Here is a 22,636-nt window from a genome sequence, read left to right on the forward strand (position 1 = left end):
ATATAGTTCTTGTCAAAATATTGGAAAGCTTTTTTGTATATTAGATAAGATTATTCTAAAATTTATATTGAAAGGCAAAGGAACTGGAATAACTAAAATGATTTTGAAAAATAAACTGGGAGGAATCAGTCTAACCAACTTCAAGACTCATTATATGGCTACAGTAAGTAATCAAGACTGTGTGATATACTGGCCAGGAGCGGTGGCTCACACCTGTAATCCTAGCACTTTGACAGCCCAAGGCGGGTGGATTACTTGAGCTCAGAAGTTCAAGACCAGCCTGGCCAACACGGTGAAACCCTGTCTCTACATAAATACAAAAAAAAAAAAAAATAGCCAGGCGTGGTGGCACACGCCTATAATTCCAGCTGCTCTGGAGGCTGAGACAGGAGAATCACTTGAACCTGGGAGGCAGAGGCTGCAGTGAGCCAAGATCACACCACTGCATTCCAGCGGCAACAGAGCAAGACTCCATCTCAAAAAAAAAAGACTGTGTGGTATTGACAAGAGACAGACATGTAAATCAATGCAACAAAATGGAGAACCCAGAAAGAGATCCACACAAAAATGCTAAACTGATTTTGTACAAAGGCACAAAAGCAATTAAATGAAAAAAAGATGGCCGTACAGTCAGGATCTTTCTGCATTATTTATTATAACAGCATGTGAATCTACAATTATCTCAAAATAAAGTTTGGTTTTTTAAAAAAGATGGTAGGTAGTTCCATCTGAAGTAGCTCTTATGGCCAGGCACTGTGGCTCATGCCTGTAATCTCAGCACTTTGGGACAGGGAGGCAGAAGGATCACTGGATGCCAATAGTTTGAGATCAGTCTGATCAACATAGTGAGACCCCCATCTCTAAGAAAAAGAAAAAGAAAAAAAGAGAAAGAGAAAGAGAGGGAGGAAGGGAGAAAAAGAGGAAGGAGAGGAAGGGGACGGAGGGAGGGACAGATGGGGAAAGGGAGAGAGAGGGGGATTGGGGGAAGGGTGAAGAAGAGAGGGAGGGAGGGAGGGGGAGAGAGAAAGAAAAGTAAAGAAAAGGCATTTATACAACAGCTTCCAAACAACACTGTATCTGAAAATTGGTCATTAGGATTCTTGGCATTTGTCTGTCAAAAAAAAAAAAAAAAGAAGTCTTATTTTGGGCAGTCAAAAATCATCTCCTGGAAGCACACTTTGCCATAAGAGGCACAACAGGGTATGTTCCTTATTAACAGGACATATTCAATCTACAGTTAGTAGCACAGTTATCTGCCATGCCCCAAAACCAGTTGTCCATCAAGAATTCTGGGTCCCAAACCAGGCTGAAATAAAATATAGGCACATCCTCCCTTTAAAAGATCCAATTTGGGAACAGACAGATTTATTCCCAGAACAATGCATTGGTTTACCAAAACATGTTTGACCTTTCAAAGGACCTCTTTGTGGCGTGCTTCCTTAACACATTTTAGAGGACCCTTTTGATTAAAACTCCACTTAGCTCTTCTTTTTCAGAATCTTATCTGCTTAAGCCATATGGAGCACTCCCCCATGGGACCAAGTAACTCCTCTGTTTCACAGGGGAAGACACTAAGGCTCAGTTCCGTGACCTGCTCAGGATCCTGGGTAGTAGCAGTCCTGTCTCCTAACTCCTATACCACTGCTCTTGTTCAAGTCCATTATTTCTGCTATTCCAACTTTAAACAATTATTCTGGTGGGATTCTCTTCCATTTAGACCTCACACTATACAGAGACTGTTAAACTGAACCCTGCAAGACACAGCCCTCATGAAATCCAGAGATAGAGACACTTTGCACAGCTGCTTTATAATACTGATGAGGAACACCCAGGTCCATCACGCTGTGAAATGAGAGAGAACAGGCCCTTCAGGCAGGAGCTGGCCACATTCTCTTTCCAGCTCTGTCCCTCAGTACACATTCGCCTTCACCAACTATCTTACTAACTACGTGTTGGCTTTTTTACCTTGAGTAAAACAGTAGCAGCAAGAAAAAAATATTTACTTCCTCTTCAATGAAAGGAAGAGTACAATGAGATAAACGTAATTGTTCATGTTCCTCAAAACTGAAGCATAAATTATACATGTGGCTGGACAATTATAACCACCATCCTGGGACCATCCTTCTTTGGGGTTCAGATCCTTTTCAGTATTTACAACCCCTTTGCAATGGAAGGGCACAGTTTTAAGAGATTCACTGATTTGCCTGAAGTCAGAGTTTGACCTGTGTCTCATTTGTTTCTAAATCCTTGTGTAGTCTTCTTCGTGTCACATGCTGCTATTCCTAATCACTCAGGGACACGTGGAAAAAAAAAGGCTTAATAACTAATGTCAAGTAGGCCAGGATTTTCCTACATCAGCGCTACTGACATTTTGAATGCAATAATTCTTTGTTGTAGGGGGCTGTCCTATAGGATATTTAGCAGCATCCTTGGATTCTGACCACTAGAGGCCAGTCGCATTCCCCTCTGCCAAGCTGTGACAACCAAAAATATCTCCAAATGCTCCCAGATGTCCCCTACTGAACAAAAGTGCCCCTGGTTGAAAACTACTGTGCTTTACATATAACATACAAATACATGGAAACAACCACCTAAGAAGATAACTTTACAGAAGGCATAATTCTCTTCAAATATTTGAAAAATTTCCATATAGAAGCAGGAATGGATTTGGCATGCCAGGGAGCAGACCTATACCCAGTGGGTTCAAGTGGGTTCAAGTTAATAATAAAATCAGCTAACATTTATTCTTCCTATGTACCAGGCACTGTTCAGTACACTTTGAAGTATTATTTCATTTAGTCTTCACAATAACCTTGTAAGGTCAGTAGTACTGGCCCCACTTTACAGGTGAAAAAGCTGAGGCTCAGAAGAGAATAGTTAAAAGAATTTGCCCAAGGACCAAGAGCTAACAGCAAAAGGCAGAACTCGTACTCAAACCAAGGTCCAATACTGAGCCCAAGCTCTTAATTGCCAAGTATTATGACCATGACAAATTAAGGATTTTACCTCAGTAAAATAAAGAAAATAAAGAACTTTTTGACTTAAAAACTGTTTCTTTCATATGGAGATTTCTTAAAGAACTCAAAACAGAACTACCATATGACCCAGCAATTCCACTACTGGGTATCTACCCAGAGGAAAAGACATCACTATACAAAGAAGACACCTGTACTTGTATGTTTATTGCGGCACTATTCACAATACCAAAGTGATGGAACTAACCTAAGTGTCCACCAATGGTTGACTGGATAAAGAAAACGTGGTATATATACACCACGGAATACTACACAGCCATAAAAAAAGAATGAAATCAGGCTGGGCATGGTGATGCATGCCTGTAATCCCAGCACTTTGGGAGGCTGAGGCAGGTGGACTGCTTGAGTCCAGGAGTTCAAGACCAGCCTGGGCAACATAAACAAGACCCCATCTCTACGAAAAACATTTTAAAAATCAACCAGATGCTATGGTACACATCTGTAGTCCCAGCTACTCAGGAAGCTAACGTGAGAGGATCACCTGAGCCCAAGAGGTTGAGGCTACAGTGAGCCATGATCACACCACTGCACTCATGACAGAGTGAGACCTTGTCTAAAAAAAAAAACAAAGAAAAAAAGAATGAAATAATGTCTTTCGCAGCAACACGGAGTTAGAGGCCATTATCCCAAGAGAACTAATTCAGAAACAGAAAATCAAATACTGCATGTTCTTACTTATAAATGGGAGCTGAATGATGGATACACACGGACATAAACATGGAAATAACAAACAGTGGGGACTCAAAAAGGAGGAAGATTGAGGGAGGTTGAAAAATTACCTATTGGGGCCGGGCGCGGTGGCTCAAGCCTGTAATCCCAGCACTTTGGGAGGCTGAGATGGGCGGATCACGAGGTCAGGAGATCGAGACCATCCCAACATGGGCTAACATGGTGAAACCCCGTCTCCACTAAAAAATACAAAAAACTAGCCGGGTGAGGTAGCAGGCGCCTGTAGTCCCAGCTACTCGGGAGGCCGAGGCAGGAGAATGGCGTGAACCCAGGAGGCGGAGCTTGCAGTGAGCTGAGATCCGGCCACTGCACTCCAGCCTGGGTAACAGAGCGAGACTCCGTCTCAAAAAAAAAAAAAAAAAAAAGAAAAATTACCTATTGGGTACAATGTTCACTATTTGGATAATGGGTACACTAGAAGCCCAGTCCCCACCAGTTGGCAATATATCCACGTAACAAACATGCACATGTACCCCCGATTCTAAAGTAAAATTTCTTTAAAAAAAAAAAAAAAAACTTTATTTTGCAAACAATTATTTCCGCAGCCACCATCTCAATCCTATCTCTCCAGATCAGACCCAGAAAACCTGCCTTCCTTTGTAACTTTCAGGGAAGTCTGCTCTGAACTCCACTGAGCCCCTGTACAATACTCAATCCTTCCTATTTCAAGTTACTCAAACTTAGTAACATCCAACTTAGATGACAAGCTCCATGAGAGCAGGGGCAAGCAGCTTCTCACACATATTACACGCTCCCATACAAAGCCTTGCACATACTGGGGCTCAATAAACACTTTCTAAATAAATGTTCCTGAGGCCGAAAGCCTCCCATACCACCCCTACCCTCCAAAGCCCACACCATGAGGGATGCTTAAGCAAGCACCTTTAAGAGATGTGATTCTTGCATTAGAGCTGAAGATTTTATTGGATATGCTCTGAGTTTTTTCCAACTCTGAGAATCTGAGTCAGGAAAAGGCAGAAAGGGACAGATGAGAGGCAACACAGCCTTCCGGCTACATCTTCAATCAAGCTACCAAGGACTCCCTTGACTATGACCAGAAATCATGTGTCAGGGACTACATCTATTTATGTGTGTACGTATATGTATATACACTTACATGTACACACATACAAATACACATATACATGTATATCTGCAAATGCATATCTATCAGTTCCCTCTGTAAGAAATTAAGCAGACAGGCCAGGTGCAGTGGCTCACACCTGTAATCCTAGCACTTTGGGAGGCCAAGGCAGGTGGATCACCTGAGGTCAGCAGTTTGATACCAGCCTGGCCAACATGGTGAAACCTCATCTCTACTAAAAATACTCTACTAAAAATTACCTGGGCATGGTGGCAGGCACCTGTAATCCCAGCTACACAGGAGGCTGAGACAGGAGAATTGCTTGAACCCGGGCGGCGGAGGTTCCAGTGAGCTGAGATCGCACCACTGCACTCCAGCCTAGGAGACAGAGTAAGACTCTGTCTCAAAAAAAAGAAAGAAAGAAAGAAAGAAAGAAATTAAGCAGACAAACATCTACAAGGTTTCTGAGGCCCTGAAGCCAGCACAAGGATGTACAAATAATCAGGAGTCTCTTTCTTCCCCTGGTATATGAACGAGGTAAGGCACATAATGCTCTAAAGTAACAGTCCCCGTAAAACACCAGCACACCTGCCAACCAGTTCTACCTCCCTCAGGTATCAGCGTCTGACACCCTTTCAAGAAAGTACCAAGTGGCCAAGCCCTGTTCCTGGAAGAAATGGGAGCTCATATGTGTGAGATGCTTTGAAGAGATGCTCACATATAGTAGAGGAGGAGAAGGAGAAGCACACTTTGCAACATTAAATATTAAATTGGAGGCCACCTGTCAAGAGAAAAACTCTAAATAGAATTAGATTTATTTGAGAGCCCAGATTTCCAGGCTATACTTCCATTTCTCTTAAAAAAAAAAAAAAAAAAAAAAAAAAAAAGTTATGCCTAGTATTTATACAAAGTAGAAGCCCATCTTCTTACCATATCCAGCTAGTGGCAAGTTCTCTGAGCTAACCTGAGGGTAAAGTGGATGGAGAGCTGGCTGAGAATGCCACAGAGCAATCAAGCAAACACTTTGCCCAAGGGTCAAACTAAGTGGAACAGTTGTTGACGGAAAAGTCGTGCCATAAACCATTTGTGGTCTCTCCTTAACTTTCTCAGTGTTTTTGAGCAGTAGAGAGAGGACAGGAACCACCAACACAAGTTTTTCCTACCATCACTAGGTTTTTTACCACTGTACCTGGGATATTCTGGTTCTTTCCTTCCTAACTTCTATCTCCATCAATAGCATGGCATCTTCGCCCTTCATGTGCAACCAATCACCACCCAGTAGAGGCAGAGATCTAACTATCCAAAAAATGCATTCAGACAGATAAAACAAGAGCCAGTGCAAAATAAAACACATCACCACCACCCAGGAAGCTTCCAGGACCAACCACAAACACTCTCTTTCAATTTACAGACAGGTTTTTCCTTTTTCACCTGACTACTGACTCGCCCAACTTGGGATAACCACCAGTCAGAAGTTTTTAAATGCATGTATCTCATTCCAGGGGGCCAGGTGTAAACCAAGGCCAGTTGAAAACCGGCGCCATTTAATGAGATGTCGGTTTAAATGGGCCTATTTTTTTTTAACCTACCATTGTAGAGCAAGAAGTGAGCTTGGAAGCCTGCAGTTTAGCGCTTGTCACCAACCTTTTTTCTAAAGTCAAGGCAATTAGGCCCATGACTGTTAAAAATCTATCTCAAAGCTCTTGTCCTGCGCACATCAATCACAGTCACGGCTGAAAACAAACAGAATTTTAAAAATTTCTTTCTCCACACCCAAGGACAAGTGTGAGGGCAGCCGAGAAATCATGGCGACAGGAACAGCCGGTGTCCAAGGGGGCAGCTGCTTCTGAGACCTGCTTTGAGACGGACAGAGAACCAACCCGAGGTACTTTTCTCTCCCAATGTCTCTCCCTCGGCTCATTCACCATATTTTGGTCCAACAAACTGTTTTTCTCCTTTGAGAGGTTTATGGCGAGGGCAAGAGGGACTGAAGGGAAGCGAGGGGGCGACGCCAGGGATTTGTTGCTACACGTAAAGCTGGAAAACGTGCAGCTGTTTACTACCAGCGCCCCGTAGACTCTGAGCGCAGCTTGCAGCTGAGCGCTCCCCTCGGGCGCCGACCCCGCCTCCCCCACCGTTCGTGCGCCTTCGGCTTTGGAGGCGACGCACCACCTGCCCTCCCCGACGCGCTCGCAGGACGCCGAGCGCCCAACCAACGCCGCGCGGGCCCCCAGGGCATCAGCTCGGTCTCCCCTCAGCCCCCGCGCCCACGCCGCGCGCCACTCACACCAAGTTACCTCGGAGGCCCGGGTTGTCGTCTCTGGCCCGAATCTTTCGGATTTTGACGGGGCGCCCGCTCAGGGTAGACAGGACCAGACGTTGGCGCAAGAAGTTGCACCCCGCGTAGCTGAGGGAGTTCGCCTGAGTCGCCATGTGCGCGCCCTCCGCAGAGACCTGAGCAGCCCGAGTGCGGCGACTTCGGACAGACGCGGGACCCGTGACCCCGGCGGTGGTGGTGGCTGCGACACCGACGGCGGCAGCTGGGGCTGCCTCCCGCAGCCCCGACGCGTCCACGTGGTTTGGAACAGGAAGACGGAGAGACTAGACACCGGGTCAGAGGGGAGCGGGGCGGAGCCAGTGGCCACCTCCCCGCCTCCCCGCCCGACCGGGGCGGCCACCACGCCGGGCCACGCCGCTATTGGCCCGCGCCGGATCAGGGCGGTGCCCGCGCCGCGCCTCCATTGGCTCGCGCTGAAGCTGGGCGGTGCCCAAGCCGCGCTGCCATTGGTCCGTAGTGGAGCTGGGCGGTGCCCGGGCCTTGGCAACAGCGCGCGGCTGGAGGCAACGCGTGAGGGTGGCCCGGGAACCCCGGCGCGGGAGTTGCCAGTCAGGGCAGTCTCCTTTGGGTACCTCCTGGCGTGGTAGCAAGGGGAGATGGCGGACTGAGATTGATGCCTACGACGTGCCGGATTCTTAGCATCACTACTTACGGCAACTACTGGGGTGAAGATGCTATTATCTACCCCTCCTCTTTCTTTCTAAGGGAGAAAACAAGGGTTGGCACACTCACCCTATCGCAAGGATGCTGCTCAGCGCACTGCCGGCGCAGTCCCCCAGCTCCATGCTGTAACCTTGCAAGGTAGAGCCATCCTGTCTTATGAAGAAAGGGTCGAGGAATATTGCAAAGCTGACAGTGGCAGCCTGTACTGAGACCCGAATCCTCCCACAGCAGGCCGTTGCTTATTTTATTAAGAGACACCTCTTTGCCCCTTTCTCACGGGTCCCTTCGTTTATCGTCACTGCGTTTCATGGCAATTCAGGCCCTCCTACCTCGCATGCCTCGAGATAGATAGTTGTAATAACTTCCCACGCACACACACGCAATGATTTTCCTTCCCGTCCTCCTCCAGTCCTGCACAAGAAAATCTTCCCAAACGTTGGATTGTTTCACTTCTCTACTCAAAAACCTTCTAAAATTTACAGTTAACTAACAAATGGGCCGGGCGCGGTGGCTCAAGCCTGTAATCCCAGCACTTTGGGAGGCCGAGGCGGGTGGATCACGAGGTCAGGAGATCGAGACTATCCTGGCTAACATGGTGAAACCCCGTCTCTACTAAAAAGACAAAAAACTAGCCGGGCGTGGTGGCGGGCGCCTGTAGTCTCAGCTACTTGGGAGGCTGAGGCGGGAGAATGGCGTGAACCCGGGAGGCGGAGCTTGCAGTGAGCCGAGATCACGCCACTGCACTCCAGCCTGGGAGACACAGCGAGACTCCATCTCAAAAAAAAAAAAAAAACTAACAAATGACTACGAAAGTAGGAGTCCAATATCATAGTAATGTGGGTTTGTAGCCATTCTTGGACAACACTCACCAGACCATGAGTTCCAGAATGCATGGGGGTGCTCGGGGTGGGAAGGGGGGCTGGGTATGATAGTGTCTGAAAGAGGTGGGAGCTTAAATAAGATTAGGGATGTAGCTAGCCTTATGTAGAAAACAGTGTGTTATAAAGTGGAGTGTAATGGCATGCTCATGACTCACTGTAGCCTCAACTTCCTGAGTTCTAGCAATCCTCCAACCTCAGCCTCCCCATTAGCTGGAACTACAGGTGTGCACCACCATGCTCAGCTAATTTTTGTATTTTTTATAGAGATGGGTTTTTGCCATGTTACCCAGGCTGGTCTCAAACTCCTGAGTTCAAGCAATTGGCCCACCTTAGCCTCACAGGCATGAGCCAGTACTCCCAGCCTTTAATCCATTTTTCTTTGATTTTTGTAAATGGCAAGCGATAGAGATCTAGTTTCATTCTTTTGCATATGGATATCCAATTTTCTCAGCACTATTTATGAAGAGACTGTCCTTTCCCCGACGTATGTTCTTGGCAACTTTGTCGAAAATGAGTTTACCGTAGATGTGTGGATTTATCTCTGGGTTCTCTGCTCCGTTCTACTGATCTATATGTCTGCTTTTATGCCAGTACCATGCCATTTTGTTTACTATAGCTCTGTAGTATAATTTGAAGTCAGGTAATGTGATTCCTCCAGTTTTGTTCTTTTTGCTTAGGACAGGTTTAGCTATTCTGGGTCTTTTGTGGTTCCATGTAATTTTTTTAATTTTTAATTTTTGTACCTAGAGAGTACATGTATATATGAGGTACACGAGAAGTTTTGATACAGGCATACAATGTGTAATAATCATATCATGAAGGATAGGGTACTCATCCCCTCATGCATTTTATTTTTTGTGTTATTATATAAACAAAACAGTTATACTGTTTTAGTTATTTTAAAATGTAAAATTGTTATTGACTACAGTCACCTTGTGCTATCAAATAGTAGATCTTACTCATTCTTCCTATTTTTTTGTATACATTTATTATCCCCACCTGCCCGCCATCATCCCCACCGCCTATATGTTTTCCAGTCTCTGGTAACCATCCTTCTACTCTCTACCTCATGAGTTAAATTGTTTTGATTATTAGATCCCACAAATAGGTGAGAACATGTGATGTTTGTCTTTCTGTGCCTAGCTTATTTCCCTTAACATAATGATCTCCAGTTTCATCCATGTTGTTGCAAATGACAGGATTTCATTCTTTTTTATGACTGAATAATACTATATTGTGTGTATGTATCACATTTTCTTTATCCATTGATCTGTTGATAGACACTTTTATTGTTTTCAAATTTTAGCTATTGTGAAGAGTGCTGCAACAAACATGGGAGTGTAGATATTTCTTTGATATGCTGATTTCCTTTCTTTTGGGTATATATGCAGCAGTGGGATTGCTGGATCATATGGTAGCTCTATTTTTAGTTTTTTGAGGCACCTCCAAACTGTTCTCCATAGTGGTTTCACTAATTTACATTCCCTCCAACAGTGTACAAGGGTTCCGTTTTCTCCACATCCTCACCAGCATTTGTTATTGCCTGTCTTTTGGAAATAAGCCATTTTAACTGGGATGAGATGATATCTCAAAATGAGTAGTTCGCAAATATTTTCTCTCACTCTTTGGGGTTGTCTCTTCACTTTGTTGATTTTTGCTTTGGTTGCCTGTGCTTGTGGTTTATTAATCAAGAAAAATTTTGCCCAACCAACGTCCTGGAGATTTTCCCCAATATTTTCTGTAGCCATTTCATAGTTTGAAGTCTTAGATTTAAGTCTTTAATCCATTTTGATTTGGTTTTTGTATGTGGCAAGAGAAAGTGGTCTAGTTTTATTCTTCTGCATATGGATATCCAGGTTTCCCAGCACCATTTATTGAAGAGATTGTCTTTTCCCCCATATATGTTCTTGGCACCTTTATTGAAAAGGAGTTCACTGTAGGGTTATAGACTTTTTTCTGGGTTCTCTATTCTATTCCATTGGTCCATCTGTCTGTTTTTATGCGAATACCATGCCATTTTGATTACTATAGCTCTGTAGTATAATTTATTTTTATTTTTATTTCTTTTTTGTGGGGGACAGGGGGACATGATCTCAGCTCACTGCAACCTCCACCGCCTGGGTTCAAGTGATTCTCATGTTTCAGCCTTCTGAGTAGCTGAGATTACAGGCATGTACCAACACATCCAGCTTATTGTAGTATAATTTGAAATCAGGTAATGTGATTCCTCCAGTGTTGTTATTTTTGCTTAGGACAGCTTTGGCTATTCTGGGTCTTTTGTGGTTTTATATAAACTTTAGAATTTTTTTCCTATATCTATGAAGAATATTATTGGTATTTTAATACAGATTGCTTTGGGTAGTATGGATATTTTACTAATATTGATTCCTCCAACCCATAAACATAAAAAATCTTACTATTTTTTGTGACCTCTTCAAAATCTTACATCAATATTTTATAGTTATCATTGTAGAGATCTTTAGCTTCTTTAGTTAAGTTCATTTCTAGGTATTTTATTTTCTTTTTAGCTGTTGTAAATGGGAACACTTTCCTGATTTCTTTTTCAGATTATTCATTGTTGGCATAGAGAAATGCTACTGATTTTTGTATGTTAATTTTGTATACTGCAAATTTACTGAATTTATTAGTTCTAATATTTATTTGGTGGACTTTGGGTTTTTCCAAATATAAAATTGTATCATCTAAAAACAAGGACAATTTTTTCTTCTTTCTTTCTTTCTCTCTTTCTTTTTCTTTCCCCTTGCCTTTTTTTTGTTTTTTTGTTTTTTTGTTTTTTTTTTTTGAGACAGGATCTCACTCTGTCACCCAGGCTGGAGTGCAGTGGCATGATCATGGCTCACTGAAGCCTCAACTTCCCAGGCTCAAGTGATCCTCCCACTTCAGCCTCCCTAGTAGCTGGGACTACAGGCATGTACAGGCATGCTCCACCACACCCAGCTAATTGTTTAATTTTTTGTAGAGATGAGATTTCACTATGTTGCCCATGCTTGTCTCAAAGCAGTCTGCCTGCCTCGGCCTGCCAAAGTTCTGAGATTATAGGCATGAGCCACCCACACCCAAGGGTAATTTGATTTCTTCATTTCCTATTTGAATCCCCTTTATTTCTTTCACTTGTCTGATTGCTCTCGCTACAAACTTCCAATACTGTGTTGAGTAACAGTGGTGAAAGTGGGAATCCTTGTCATGTTGTAATCTAAGGGGAAAGGCAGCCGATGTGGTGGCTAACACTTATAATCCTAACATTTGGGAGACCAAGGCAGGCAGATCACCTAAGGCTAGGAGTTTGAGACCAGCCTAGCCAACATAGTGGAACTTCACTTGGGTGTGGTAGCATGCACCTGTAATCCCAGCTACTGGTGAGGCTGAGACATGAGAATCATTTGAATCTGGGAGGCAGAGGTTGCAGCAAGCTGAGATCGTGCCACTGTACTCCAGCCTAGGTGACAGAGCAAGACTCTATCTCAAGAAAAAAAAAAAAAAGAGGAAAGGCTTTCAGTTTTTCCCCATTCAGTATATTAGCTGTGGGTATGTCATATATGGCTTTTATTATATTGAGGGATGTCTTTCTATACTCAATTTTGTTAGGGCTTTTATGAGGAAGGGATATTGGATTTTATCAAATGCTTTTTCAGCATCAATTGAAATGATCATTTGATCATTTTTGTCCTTCATTCTCTTGATATGATGTATTACATTAATTAAATTGCATATGTTGAACCACCCTTGCATCCCTGGGATGAATCACACTTGGTCATGATGAATGATCTTTTTAATGTGTTGTTGAATTCAGTTTCATTGAGAATTTTTGCATCGGTATTCATCAGAAACATTGGCCTGAAGTTTGCTTTATTTGATGTGTCTTTGTCTGGTTTTGGTATCAGGGGAATACTGACCTCATAGAATGAGTTTGGAAGTATTCCCTGCTTCTCTATTTTTTGGAATAGTGTGAGTAGAATTGGCATTAGTTCTTTAAATGTAGAATTCAGCAGTGAAACCATCAGGTCCTGGGCTTTACTTTGCTGCTAGACTTTTTATTACTTCTATATTATTACTTGTTATTGATTTGTTCAGCAGTGAAACCATCAGGTCCTGGGCTTTACTTTGCTGGGAGACTTTTTATTACTTCTATATCATTACTTGTTATTGATTTGTTCAGGTTATGCATTTCTTCATGGTTCAGTCTTGGTAGGGTGTATGTATCCAGGAATTTATCCATTTCTTTTAGATTTTTCAATTTGTTGGTATATCGTTACTCATCATAGCCACTAATGATGCTTTGAATTTCTGCAGTGTCAGTGGAAATGTCTCTTTTTTAATCTCTAATTTGATTTATTTGTGTCTTCTCTCGTTTTTAGTTAGTCTAGATGAAGGTTTGTCAATTTTGTTTATCTTTTCAAAACATCAACTTTTTGTTTTTTTGATATTTTGTTTTCTTCATTTCAATTTCATTTATTTCTGCTCTGATCTTTATTATTTCTTTTTTTCTACTAATTTTGGGTTTGATTTGCTCTTGCTTTTCTAGTTCTTATTATAAAGATATATAGAATTATATGTTATATATTATTATATACATTAAAGATACATATATTATTAGATAGATATATGTTATTAGGTATATATATATATATATATATATAGGTGTACCAGTGTTGGGTGCATATATATTTATAATTGTTATACCCTTTTTCTGAATTCACCCCTTTGTCATTATATAGTGACCTTCTGTGTCTCTTTTATGGTTTTTGTTTTGACGTCTATTTTGTCTGATACAAGTATAGGTATTCCTGCTCTTTTTTCAGTTTCCATTAGCTTGGAATATCTTTTTTTCCATCTCTTTATTTTCGGTCCATGTATGTCTTTATAGGTGAAGTGCGATTCTTTTTTTTTTTTTTTTTTAAACTTTAAGTTCTGGGATACATGTGCAGAACGTGCAGGTTTGTTACATATGTATACATGTGCATGGTGGTTTGCTGCATCCATCAACCTATCATTTGGGTTTTAAGCCCCACATGCATTAGGTATTTGTTCTAATGCTCTCCCTTCCCTTGCCACCCACCCCACGACAGGCCCCGATGTGTGATGTTCCCCTCCCTATGTCCATGTGTTCTTATTGTTCAACTCCCCTTTAGGAGTGAGAACATGCAGTATTTGGTTTTCTGTTCCTATGTTAATTTGCTGAGAATGATAGTTTCCAGCTTCATCCATGTCCCTATAAAGAACATGAACACATTCTTTTTTATGACTAGAAGTGTGTTTCTTATAGGCAATACATTCTTGGGTCTTTTTTTTTTTTTAAATACATTCAGCCAATCTATGTCTTTTGATTGGAGAGTTTAGTCCATTTACATTCAATGTTATTATTAATAAGTAGACTTACTCCTGCTATTTTGTTGTTTTCTGATTGTTTTGTGGTCTTCTCCTCCTTCTTTCCTTCTTTCCTGTCTTCATTTTAGTGAAGGTGATTTTCTCTGGTGGTATTATTTAATTTCTTGCTTTTTATTTTTTGCATATTTGTTGTATGTTTTTTGATTTGAGGTTACTATGAGGCTTTCAAATACTGTCTTATAACCCATTATTTTAAGCGATTACAACTTAACACTTTGCATAAACAAGCAGAAAAACCTAATAAGAATTCTATACTTTAACCTCATCTCTGCATTTTTCACCTTTTTGTTGTTTCTATTTATGTCTTATCGTGCTGTCTATGTCTTGAAAAGTTGCTGTAGTTATAATTTTTGATTCGTTAATCATTCTTTCTACTTGAGTAGTTTACACACCACAATTACAGTGCTATAATATTCTGTGGTTTTCTGTGTGCTTACTATTACTAGTGAGTTGTGTACCTTCAGATAATTTCTTCTTGGTCATTAACATTCTTTCTTTCAGATTGAAGAACTCCCTTTAGCACTTCTGTAGGACAGGTCTGGTGTTGATGTAATCCTCAGCTTTTGTTTTTCCTGGAAAGTCTTTATTTCTGTTTCATTTTTGAAGGATATTTTCACTGGATATATACTCTTCTAGGGTGAAAGCTTCTTTCCTTCAGCACTTTAAGTATGTCATACCATTGTCTCCTGGCCTGTAAAGTTTCCACTGAAAAGTCTGTTGCCAGATGTATTGGAGCTCCATTCTTTGTTATTTGTTTATTTTCTTTTGCTGCTTTTAGGATCCTTTCTTTATCTTTGACCTTTGAGAGTGTGATAAAATGCCTTGAGGTAGTCTTCTTTGGGTTAAGTCTGCTGGGTGTTCTATAACCTTCTTGTACTTTGATACTGATATCTTTCTGTAGGTTTGGGAAGTTCTCTGTTATTATCCCTTTGAATACACTTTCTACCCCTATCTCTTTCTCTGTCTCCTCTTTAAGGCCAATAACTCTTAGATTTGCCCTGTTGAGGCTATTTTCTAGATCCTGTAGACGTGCCTCATTGTTTTTTATTCTTTTTTCTTTTGTCTTCTCTATGTATTTTCAAATAGCCTGCCTTCAAGCTCACTAATTCTTTTTTCTGCTTGATCTATTCTGCTATTAAAAGTCTGATGTGGCTGGGCACAGTGACTCACACCTGTAATCCCAAGACTTTAGGAGGCCAAGGCGGGTAGATCACCTGAGGTCAGGAGTTCGAGACCACCCTGGCCAACATAGTGAAACTCCATCTCTACCAAAAATACAAAAATTAGCCAGGTGTAGTGGCACATGCCTATAATCCCAGCTACTCAGGAGGCTGAGGCAGGAGAATCATTTGAACTCAGGAGGTGGAGGTTGCAGTGAGCTGAGATCACAGCCACTACACTCCAGCCTGGGCGACAGAGTAAGGCTCTGTCTCAAAGAAAAAAAGAGTGATGCGTTCTATGGTGTGTCAAGTGCATTTTTTTAACTCCAGAATTTCTGCTTGATACTTTTTAATTATTTTCAATCTCTTTTTAAAATTCATCTGATAGAATTCTGAATTCCTTCTCTGTGTTATTTTGAATTTCTTTGTGTTTCCTCAAAACAGGTATTTTGAAGTCTCTGTGTGAAAAGGAATGCCGTATCTCCAGGATTGGCCCCTGGTACCTTATTTAGCTCACTTAGTGAAGTCATGTTTTATTGGATGGTCTTGTTGCTAGTGGATATTCGTCTGTGTCTGGGCATTGAGGAGTTAAGTGTTTATTGTAGTCTTCATAGTCTGGGCTTGTTTGTACTTGTTTCGTTTGTTTGTTTGTTTGTTTGAGACGAAGTTTCACTCTTGTTGCCCAGGCTGGAGTGCAATGGCACGATCTCGGCTCACCGCAACTGCACCTCCCAGGTTCAAGCAATTCTCCTGCCTCAGCCTCCCTAGTAGCTGGGATTATAGGCATGTGCCACCATGCCTGGCCAATTTTGTATTTTTAGTAAAGACAGGGTTTCTCCATGTTGGTCAGGTTGGTCTTGAACTCCCGACCTCAGGTGATCTACCCGCCTCGGCCTCCCACCGTGCTGGGATTACAGGCGAGAGCCACCGTGCCCGGCTGTACTTGTCTTTCTTTGGAAGGTTTTCCAGGTATTCAAGAGGACTTGGGGCTGGGTGCGGTGGCTTACGCCTGTAATCCCAACACTTTGGGAGGCCGAGGCGGGTGGATCACCTGAGGTCAGGAGTTTGAGACCAGCCTGGCCAACATGGCGAAACTCTGTCTCTACTAAAACTACAAAAATTAGCTGGGCATGGTGGCACATGCTTGTAAACCCAGCTACTCCAGAAGCTGAGTTCAATCGCTTGAACCCAGGAGGCAGAGGTTGCAGTGAGCTGAGATCATGCCACTGCACTCCAGCCTGGGCGACAGATCAAGACTCCATCTCAAAAAAAAAAAAAAAAAAAAAAAATCAAAAGGTCTTGGGTGTTGTGATCTAAGCCATGTCCGAATTAGAAGGCACCCCAAGCCCAGTAATGCTATGGTTCTTGCAGACTTGTAGAGGTACCACCCTGATGATTTTGGATAAGATCTGGAAGAATTCCTTGGATTACCAGGCTGAGAATCTTGTTCTCTTCCCTTACTTTCTCCCACCACAGGTACTGTGCTGGTTCAGACCTGAAGGCAGCACAGCACTGGGTCTTACTCAAGACATGCTATAACCACTACCAGGAGAATTGCTTGAACCTGGGAGGCAGAGATTGCAGTGAGCTGAGATTGTGCCACTGCACTCTAGCCTGTATGACAGAGAGAGACTCCATCTCAAAAAAAGAAAGAAAAAACAACAACAACAAGCATTGGTGATGATATGGAGAAATTGGAACCTTTATGCATCGTTGGAGGAAATGTAAAATGGTGTAGCCCCCTGGAAAAAATATGGCAGTTCTTAAAAGGTAAAAATTAGAATTTTCAAATGACCCAGCAAGTCTGCTCCTAAGGTGTACACCAAGAAGCTTGAAAAAACATACGTTCTCAAAAAATCTTACACAATAATGTTCATAGCAGCCTTATTTATAACATTCAAAAAGCAGAAACAACCCAAATACCCATAAACTAAGGAATGGATAAATAAAATGTAATATATACATATAATGAGATCAGTCATAAAAACAATGAAGTATTAATATACCTACAAACAGATGGACCTTGAAAACATTATACCAGTTGAAAGAAGCCAGACACAAAAGGCCACATATTAAATGATTGTATTTATATGAACAATACAGAATAGGCATATCTATAAAGATTCCAGGGGGTAGGTGTAGAGGAAATTGGAGCAACAAAGTTTCATTTTGGAGTAACAAAAATGTTCTGGAATTAAGAAAGTAATCCTTGTTGCACAACATTGTGACTATACAAAAACAAACAAACAAAAAAAATCCCAGCATCTGAGGATTAGGAAAAAAACAAAACAAACTCCACTCCATTGTATACTTTGAAATGTTTAAAATTGTGAATTATATGTTGTGTGAATTTTCTTTTTTTTTTTTTTTTTGTCACCCAAGCTGGAGTGCAGCAGGGGGATCTTGGCCCACTGCAACCTCCACCTCCCTGGTTCAAGTGATTCTCCTGTCTCACCCTGCTGAGTAGCGGGACTGTAGGCATGCACCACCGTGCCTGGCTAATTTTTACGTTTTTTTTAGTAGAGACGTGCTTTTTGCCATGTTGGCTAGGCTGGTGTCAAACTCCTGACCTCAAGCAATCCACCCATCTTGGCCTCCCAAAGTGCTGGGATTACAGGTGTGAGCCACCACACTTAGCCTGTTGTGTGAATTTTATCTCAATTTAAAAAAAAATGTGATTTGAAAGTTAAAAAATAAAATAAGAAAAACAATACCTAGCCTAATACTGGAACATAAGAAATGCTACATAAATATTTATTGAATAAGTAAATGAAACTTTAATGATGTAAATCATTACCATGGGGTTGCTTTCCATATTTAAAATTTGCTGCATTTGATACTGCCACAGAAATCCTGGATTTGACTTATACATATGTGGTATTAAATTACATATTTTATCATTACTATAATGGAAAAAAGAAAGAACAAATGCTAGATATACTTTACGTCAAGAAGTTCCTATTTTCAAGAAAAGAGAAAGGATTACCTTTTCAAGAAAGGATCAAGCAATTCTCCCACCTCAACCTCCCGAGTACCTGGGACTACAGGCATGTGTCACTATGCCCAGCTATTAATAATTTTTTTTTTTTTGTATTTTTTGTAGAGAGGAGGTTTCACCATGTTGTCTAGGCTGGTCTCAAACTCCTGAGCTCAAGCAATCTGCCTGCCTCAGCGTCCCAAAGTGCTAGGATTACGGGCATGAGCCACCATGCCTGGCCAATAATGTTATCTGGGCATCCATTAACCCAGTCAAGCTGACACAAAAAATAAACCACCATAATACGGGTCAAATCATTTTGCATTCTCACCTACAACATAGGAAATTACCTCTTTTTCCACAATCTCACTAAAAAAGTATATTGTTTAACATTCACATGTTTGAAATTGTTTTGGTTCCTCCACACAGCTGGCAACCTTAGAAATAAAAGTCCTGGCCAGGCGCGGTGGCTCACACCTGTAATCCCAGCACTTTGGGAGGCCGAGGCGGGCGGATCATGAGGTCAGGAGATTGAAACCATCCTGGCTAACGCGGTGAAACCCCGTCTCTACTTAAAAATAGAAAAAATTAGCTGGGCGTGAACCCGGGAGGTGAAGCTTGCAGTGAGCCAAGATCCTGCCACTGCACTCCAGCCTGGGTGACAGAGTGAGACTCCGTGTCTAAAAAAAATAAAAAATAAAAAATAAAAGTCCTACCGTCATTGTCACATATGTTCATGGCGATTTGCAAGGTATGTCTTTTTCTTTCCTTTTTTTTTTTTTGAGGCAGAGTCTCACTCCATCACTGAGGCTGGAGTGTAGCAGTACAATCTCAGCTCACTGCAACCTCTGCTTTCCCGGGTTCAAGCAGTTCTTCTGCCTCAGTCTCTAGAGTAGTTGGGATTATAGCAACGTGCCACCATGCCTGGCTAATTTTTGTTTTTGTTTTTGTTTTAGTAGAGACAGAGTTTCACCATATTGGCAAGGCTGGTCTCGAACTCCTGACCTTAAGTGATCTGCCTGCCTCGGCCTCCCAAAGTGCTGGGATTACAGGAGTGAGCCACCATGCCTGGCTGAAAGTGATGTGTTTTCCTTTTCGTGTTTCGGATTTCAAGACCCTTCTGAGTATCCTCCGGGCTTAGACATATTTCTCTATTTAAAGAAAGCCAGGCCAGGTGTGGTGGCTCACAACTGTATTCTCAACACTTTGGGAGATACCTGAGGTCAGGAGTTCGAGACCTGCCTGGTCAACATAGCGAAACCGTGTCTCTTACAAAAAATACAAAAATTATCTGGGCGTGGTGGGAGGTGCCTGTAATCTACCTGGGAGTCTGAGGCAAATAAAAAAAGAAGGAAAGAAAGTTCAAAATAAAGAAAGAAAAAGTGTTCAAAGAAAGAAAGATTAAAAGAAGGTAAGTTCAAAAAAAAAAAAAGAAAGTTCAAAATAAAGACAGAATGTTCAAAATAAAGTTCAAAATAATGTTCAAAAGAAAGCTATGTTCAAAATAAGAGTATCATATTGATAATTAGTTATACTGATAATAAAAGTCAGTGATCTTATATAAAGTATATAAGATTAAATTTTGTCCTGAGCGTATTTTATTAATGCCTTTCTCTTCCGTGCTGCCTAGGGAGACTAGATATAGCAAGCCCACTGCTTCTCTGAGCTTGTGCTAAATTTTATTTATTTATTTATTTAGAGCTGGGGTCTTGCTCTGTCACCCAGGCTGGAATGCAGTGGCATAATGATAACTCACTGCAGCCTCAAACTCCTGGGCTCAAGCGATCCCAAGTAGCTTGTACTATAGGCGCACGCCATCATGCATAGCTAATTCTTGTTATATGTTTTTGGAGACGGATCTTGTTATATTGCCCAGGCTGGTCTCAAAGTCCTGGCCTCAAGCAGTCCTCCTGCCTCAGCCTCCCAAGTAGCCGAGATTACAGGCATGAGCCACTGTACCCCACCTCATGGCACATTAAATGTCTGTTCAGAGGACTCAACAACTGCACTGTGAGTGAGAGAAAAGAAGGATGTCTTCTTAGATTTTTTAAAACTTTACACATGTGCTTGGCATGGCATGCCTGGGAGCTTTGAATTCAGGTCGGTCATTCCTTTCCTTGTTAGATGGCTTCCTCCACCATAAGCCATCTGCAAGCTAAAGTCCCAGAAAAACCAATGGTGTAATTTAGTCCGAGTCTGAAGGTTTGACAGCCGTAGGCTCCGAGGTCCGAGGGCAGGAGAAGATGGTTATCCTAACTAAAGGAGTGAAAGATCAAATGTGTCTTTCCTGTCACCTTTTGTTCTATTTGGGTCCTCAGCACATTGGATGAGGCCCACCCACATTGGTGAGGGAGATGTTCTTTACTTAGTCTACTAATTCAATCGTTAGTCTCTTCTGGAAACATTCTCACAGACACACGTAAATAATGCTGCTGTTGTAGAGACAGGGTCTTGCTGTGTTGCCCATGCTGGAGTGCAGTGGCAGAATCTCAGCTCACTGCTGCCTCGACCTCCTGGGTCTACAGGCATGTGTCACTATGCCCAGCTATCTATCTATATATATATATTTTTTTTTTTTTTTTTTTTGTAGAGATGAGGTTTCACCATGTTGTCCAGGCTGGTCTCAAACTGCTGAGCTCAAGCAATCCGCCTGCCTCAGCATCCCGAAGTACTGGCCACTATGCCTGGCGTGAGCCACCGTGCCTGGCCAATAATGTTATCTGGGCATCCATTAACCCAGTCAAGCTGACACACAAAATAAACCATCACAGTAGAGGTCAAATCATTTTGTATTCTCACCTGCAACATAGGAAATTACCTCTTTTTCTACAGTCTCACTAAAAAATAGGAAATTACCTCTTTTTCCACAATCTCACTAAAAAAGTATATTGTTTAACATTCATATGCTGCCAATCTGACAAGTGATAAACAAGATTTCTGTGTATTTTTCATTGACTGAAAACTTTTTCTCTCAAGAAAAAGGACATAGTTTCAAAGTACAATACAGCCCTTTGAATTGAATACATTTAGATTTATGCAAACCTCACTACATGTTCACATTTTTATTATTTTTCTCTAGGCTAGTGAAGACTTGTTCACAGATCAGCATCAGTCTGAAGAATATAGAAACCGTTGCTCTGGCCAGTGCTTCTCAACCACACAGATAATATAATAATATTTGTATGCACTCTGGGGTAGAAGGGTGAGGATGCTCATGACCAAAGACAGTAGGCTCAAGAGTCTGAGCACCCCACGACTCTGCCTCACCACCCCAAAGAGAAGACCTTTAATATTTCCACACATCTGGAATCCATACCTGTTGCAAATCTCTGTATTAGAAACCCAACCCGGTCCGTGATACATGGATTCTTGTTAGTGTCCATCTCAGAAGTATGCCTTTTCCTTACATTGAGTTAGGACTACATCTTCCTCTGGGGACTTTTGTCCTCTAACTGCAGTAATACTGAAACAACTTAAGAGGAGAAAGACCAAATCGTTTTCAAGCCCCATGATGCATTTCAAAAGTTCTGCTCACATCTAAGTTTTTTTCTCTCTCTCTCTTTTTTTTTCTTTTTATTTGAGACGGAGTGTTGCTCTGTTGCCCAGGCTGGAGTGTAGTGGCGCGATCTCAGCACACTGCAACCTCCACCTCCTGGGTTTAAGTAATTCTCCTGCCTCAGCCTCCCAAGTAGCTGGGATTACAGGCGCCTGCCACCATGTCTGGCTAATTTTTTTTGTATTTTTAGTAGAGATGGGGTGTCACCATGTTGGCCAGGCTGGTTTCAAACTCCTGACCTCAAGTGATCCGCCCACCTCAGTCTCCCAAAGTGCTGGGATTACAGATGTGAGCCACCGCACCAGGCTCACATCTAAATTTTTAAAAATTATAAATTATATGCTATTTATAATATAAGTATTTTTATTTGCCCTTTTAAATAAGGCTTATGCACTACGTTGCCTGTCCGATTTTAGGTGTGACTATGTGTTTTGCTTTGACCAATGAAATGTGAGCAGAAGTTACTTGTGTCACTTTCATGCTGAAGCTCCTCTTTTCCTTTGTCATGGCAACCAGTATTTTTCCAGTTAGCTACTCCATCAGCCTGGGTCTTGGAGTAGGAACTACTATGTTGCAACAACCAACTCCCCAAGGACAAGCAGCCAGAGTGAGAAACGAACCGAGGTTGTTTCAAGCTACTGAAATTTGGTGGTTGGTTGTTAGTGTAACATAACCTAGCCTATCTTGACTAATAAAGTGAAGAGTCTTTAATTTGGCTCTATATTATGGAGACCCCAGATTTTGATGCAATTGAAGACATTGGAAAAGTATTATCTTTGAAACAGCACAGAAGTACCAAACTATTAC

At 41.9% G+C, this 22,636-nt stretch overlaps 1 protein-coding gene across 4 annotated transcripts in view; it reads right to left on the bottom strand.

Annotated features, from left to right (window-relative positions):
* Positions 1-7,429, bottom strand: part of RCL1 (RNA terminal phosphate cyclase like 1) — a 63,189-nt gene extending 55,760 nt beyond the window's left edge. For 3 of the 4 annotated variants that reach the window (XM_077965004.1, XM_015117765.3, XM_077965006.1), the window contains exon 1: positions 7,146-7,429. Coding sequence is in view for 2 of the 4 variants with exons in the window: in XM_015117765.3 (XP_014973251.1) it covers positions 7,146-7,281 (136 nt within the window). In the remaining 2 variants the exon portion in view is untranslated. 4 annotated transcript variants of the gene reach the window in all.
* Positions 7,430-22,636: the final 15,207 nt, after the last annotated feature.

Source organism: Macaca mulatta, chromosome 15 (genome assembly GCF_049350105.2).
Source record: "Macaca mulatta isolate MMU2019108-1 chromosome 15, T2T-MMU8v2.0, whole genome shotgun sequence".
NCBI classification, from domain to species: Eukaryota; Metazoa; Chordata; class Mammalia; order Primates; family Cercopithecidae; genus Macaca; species Macaca mulatta.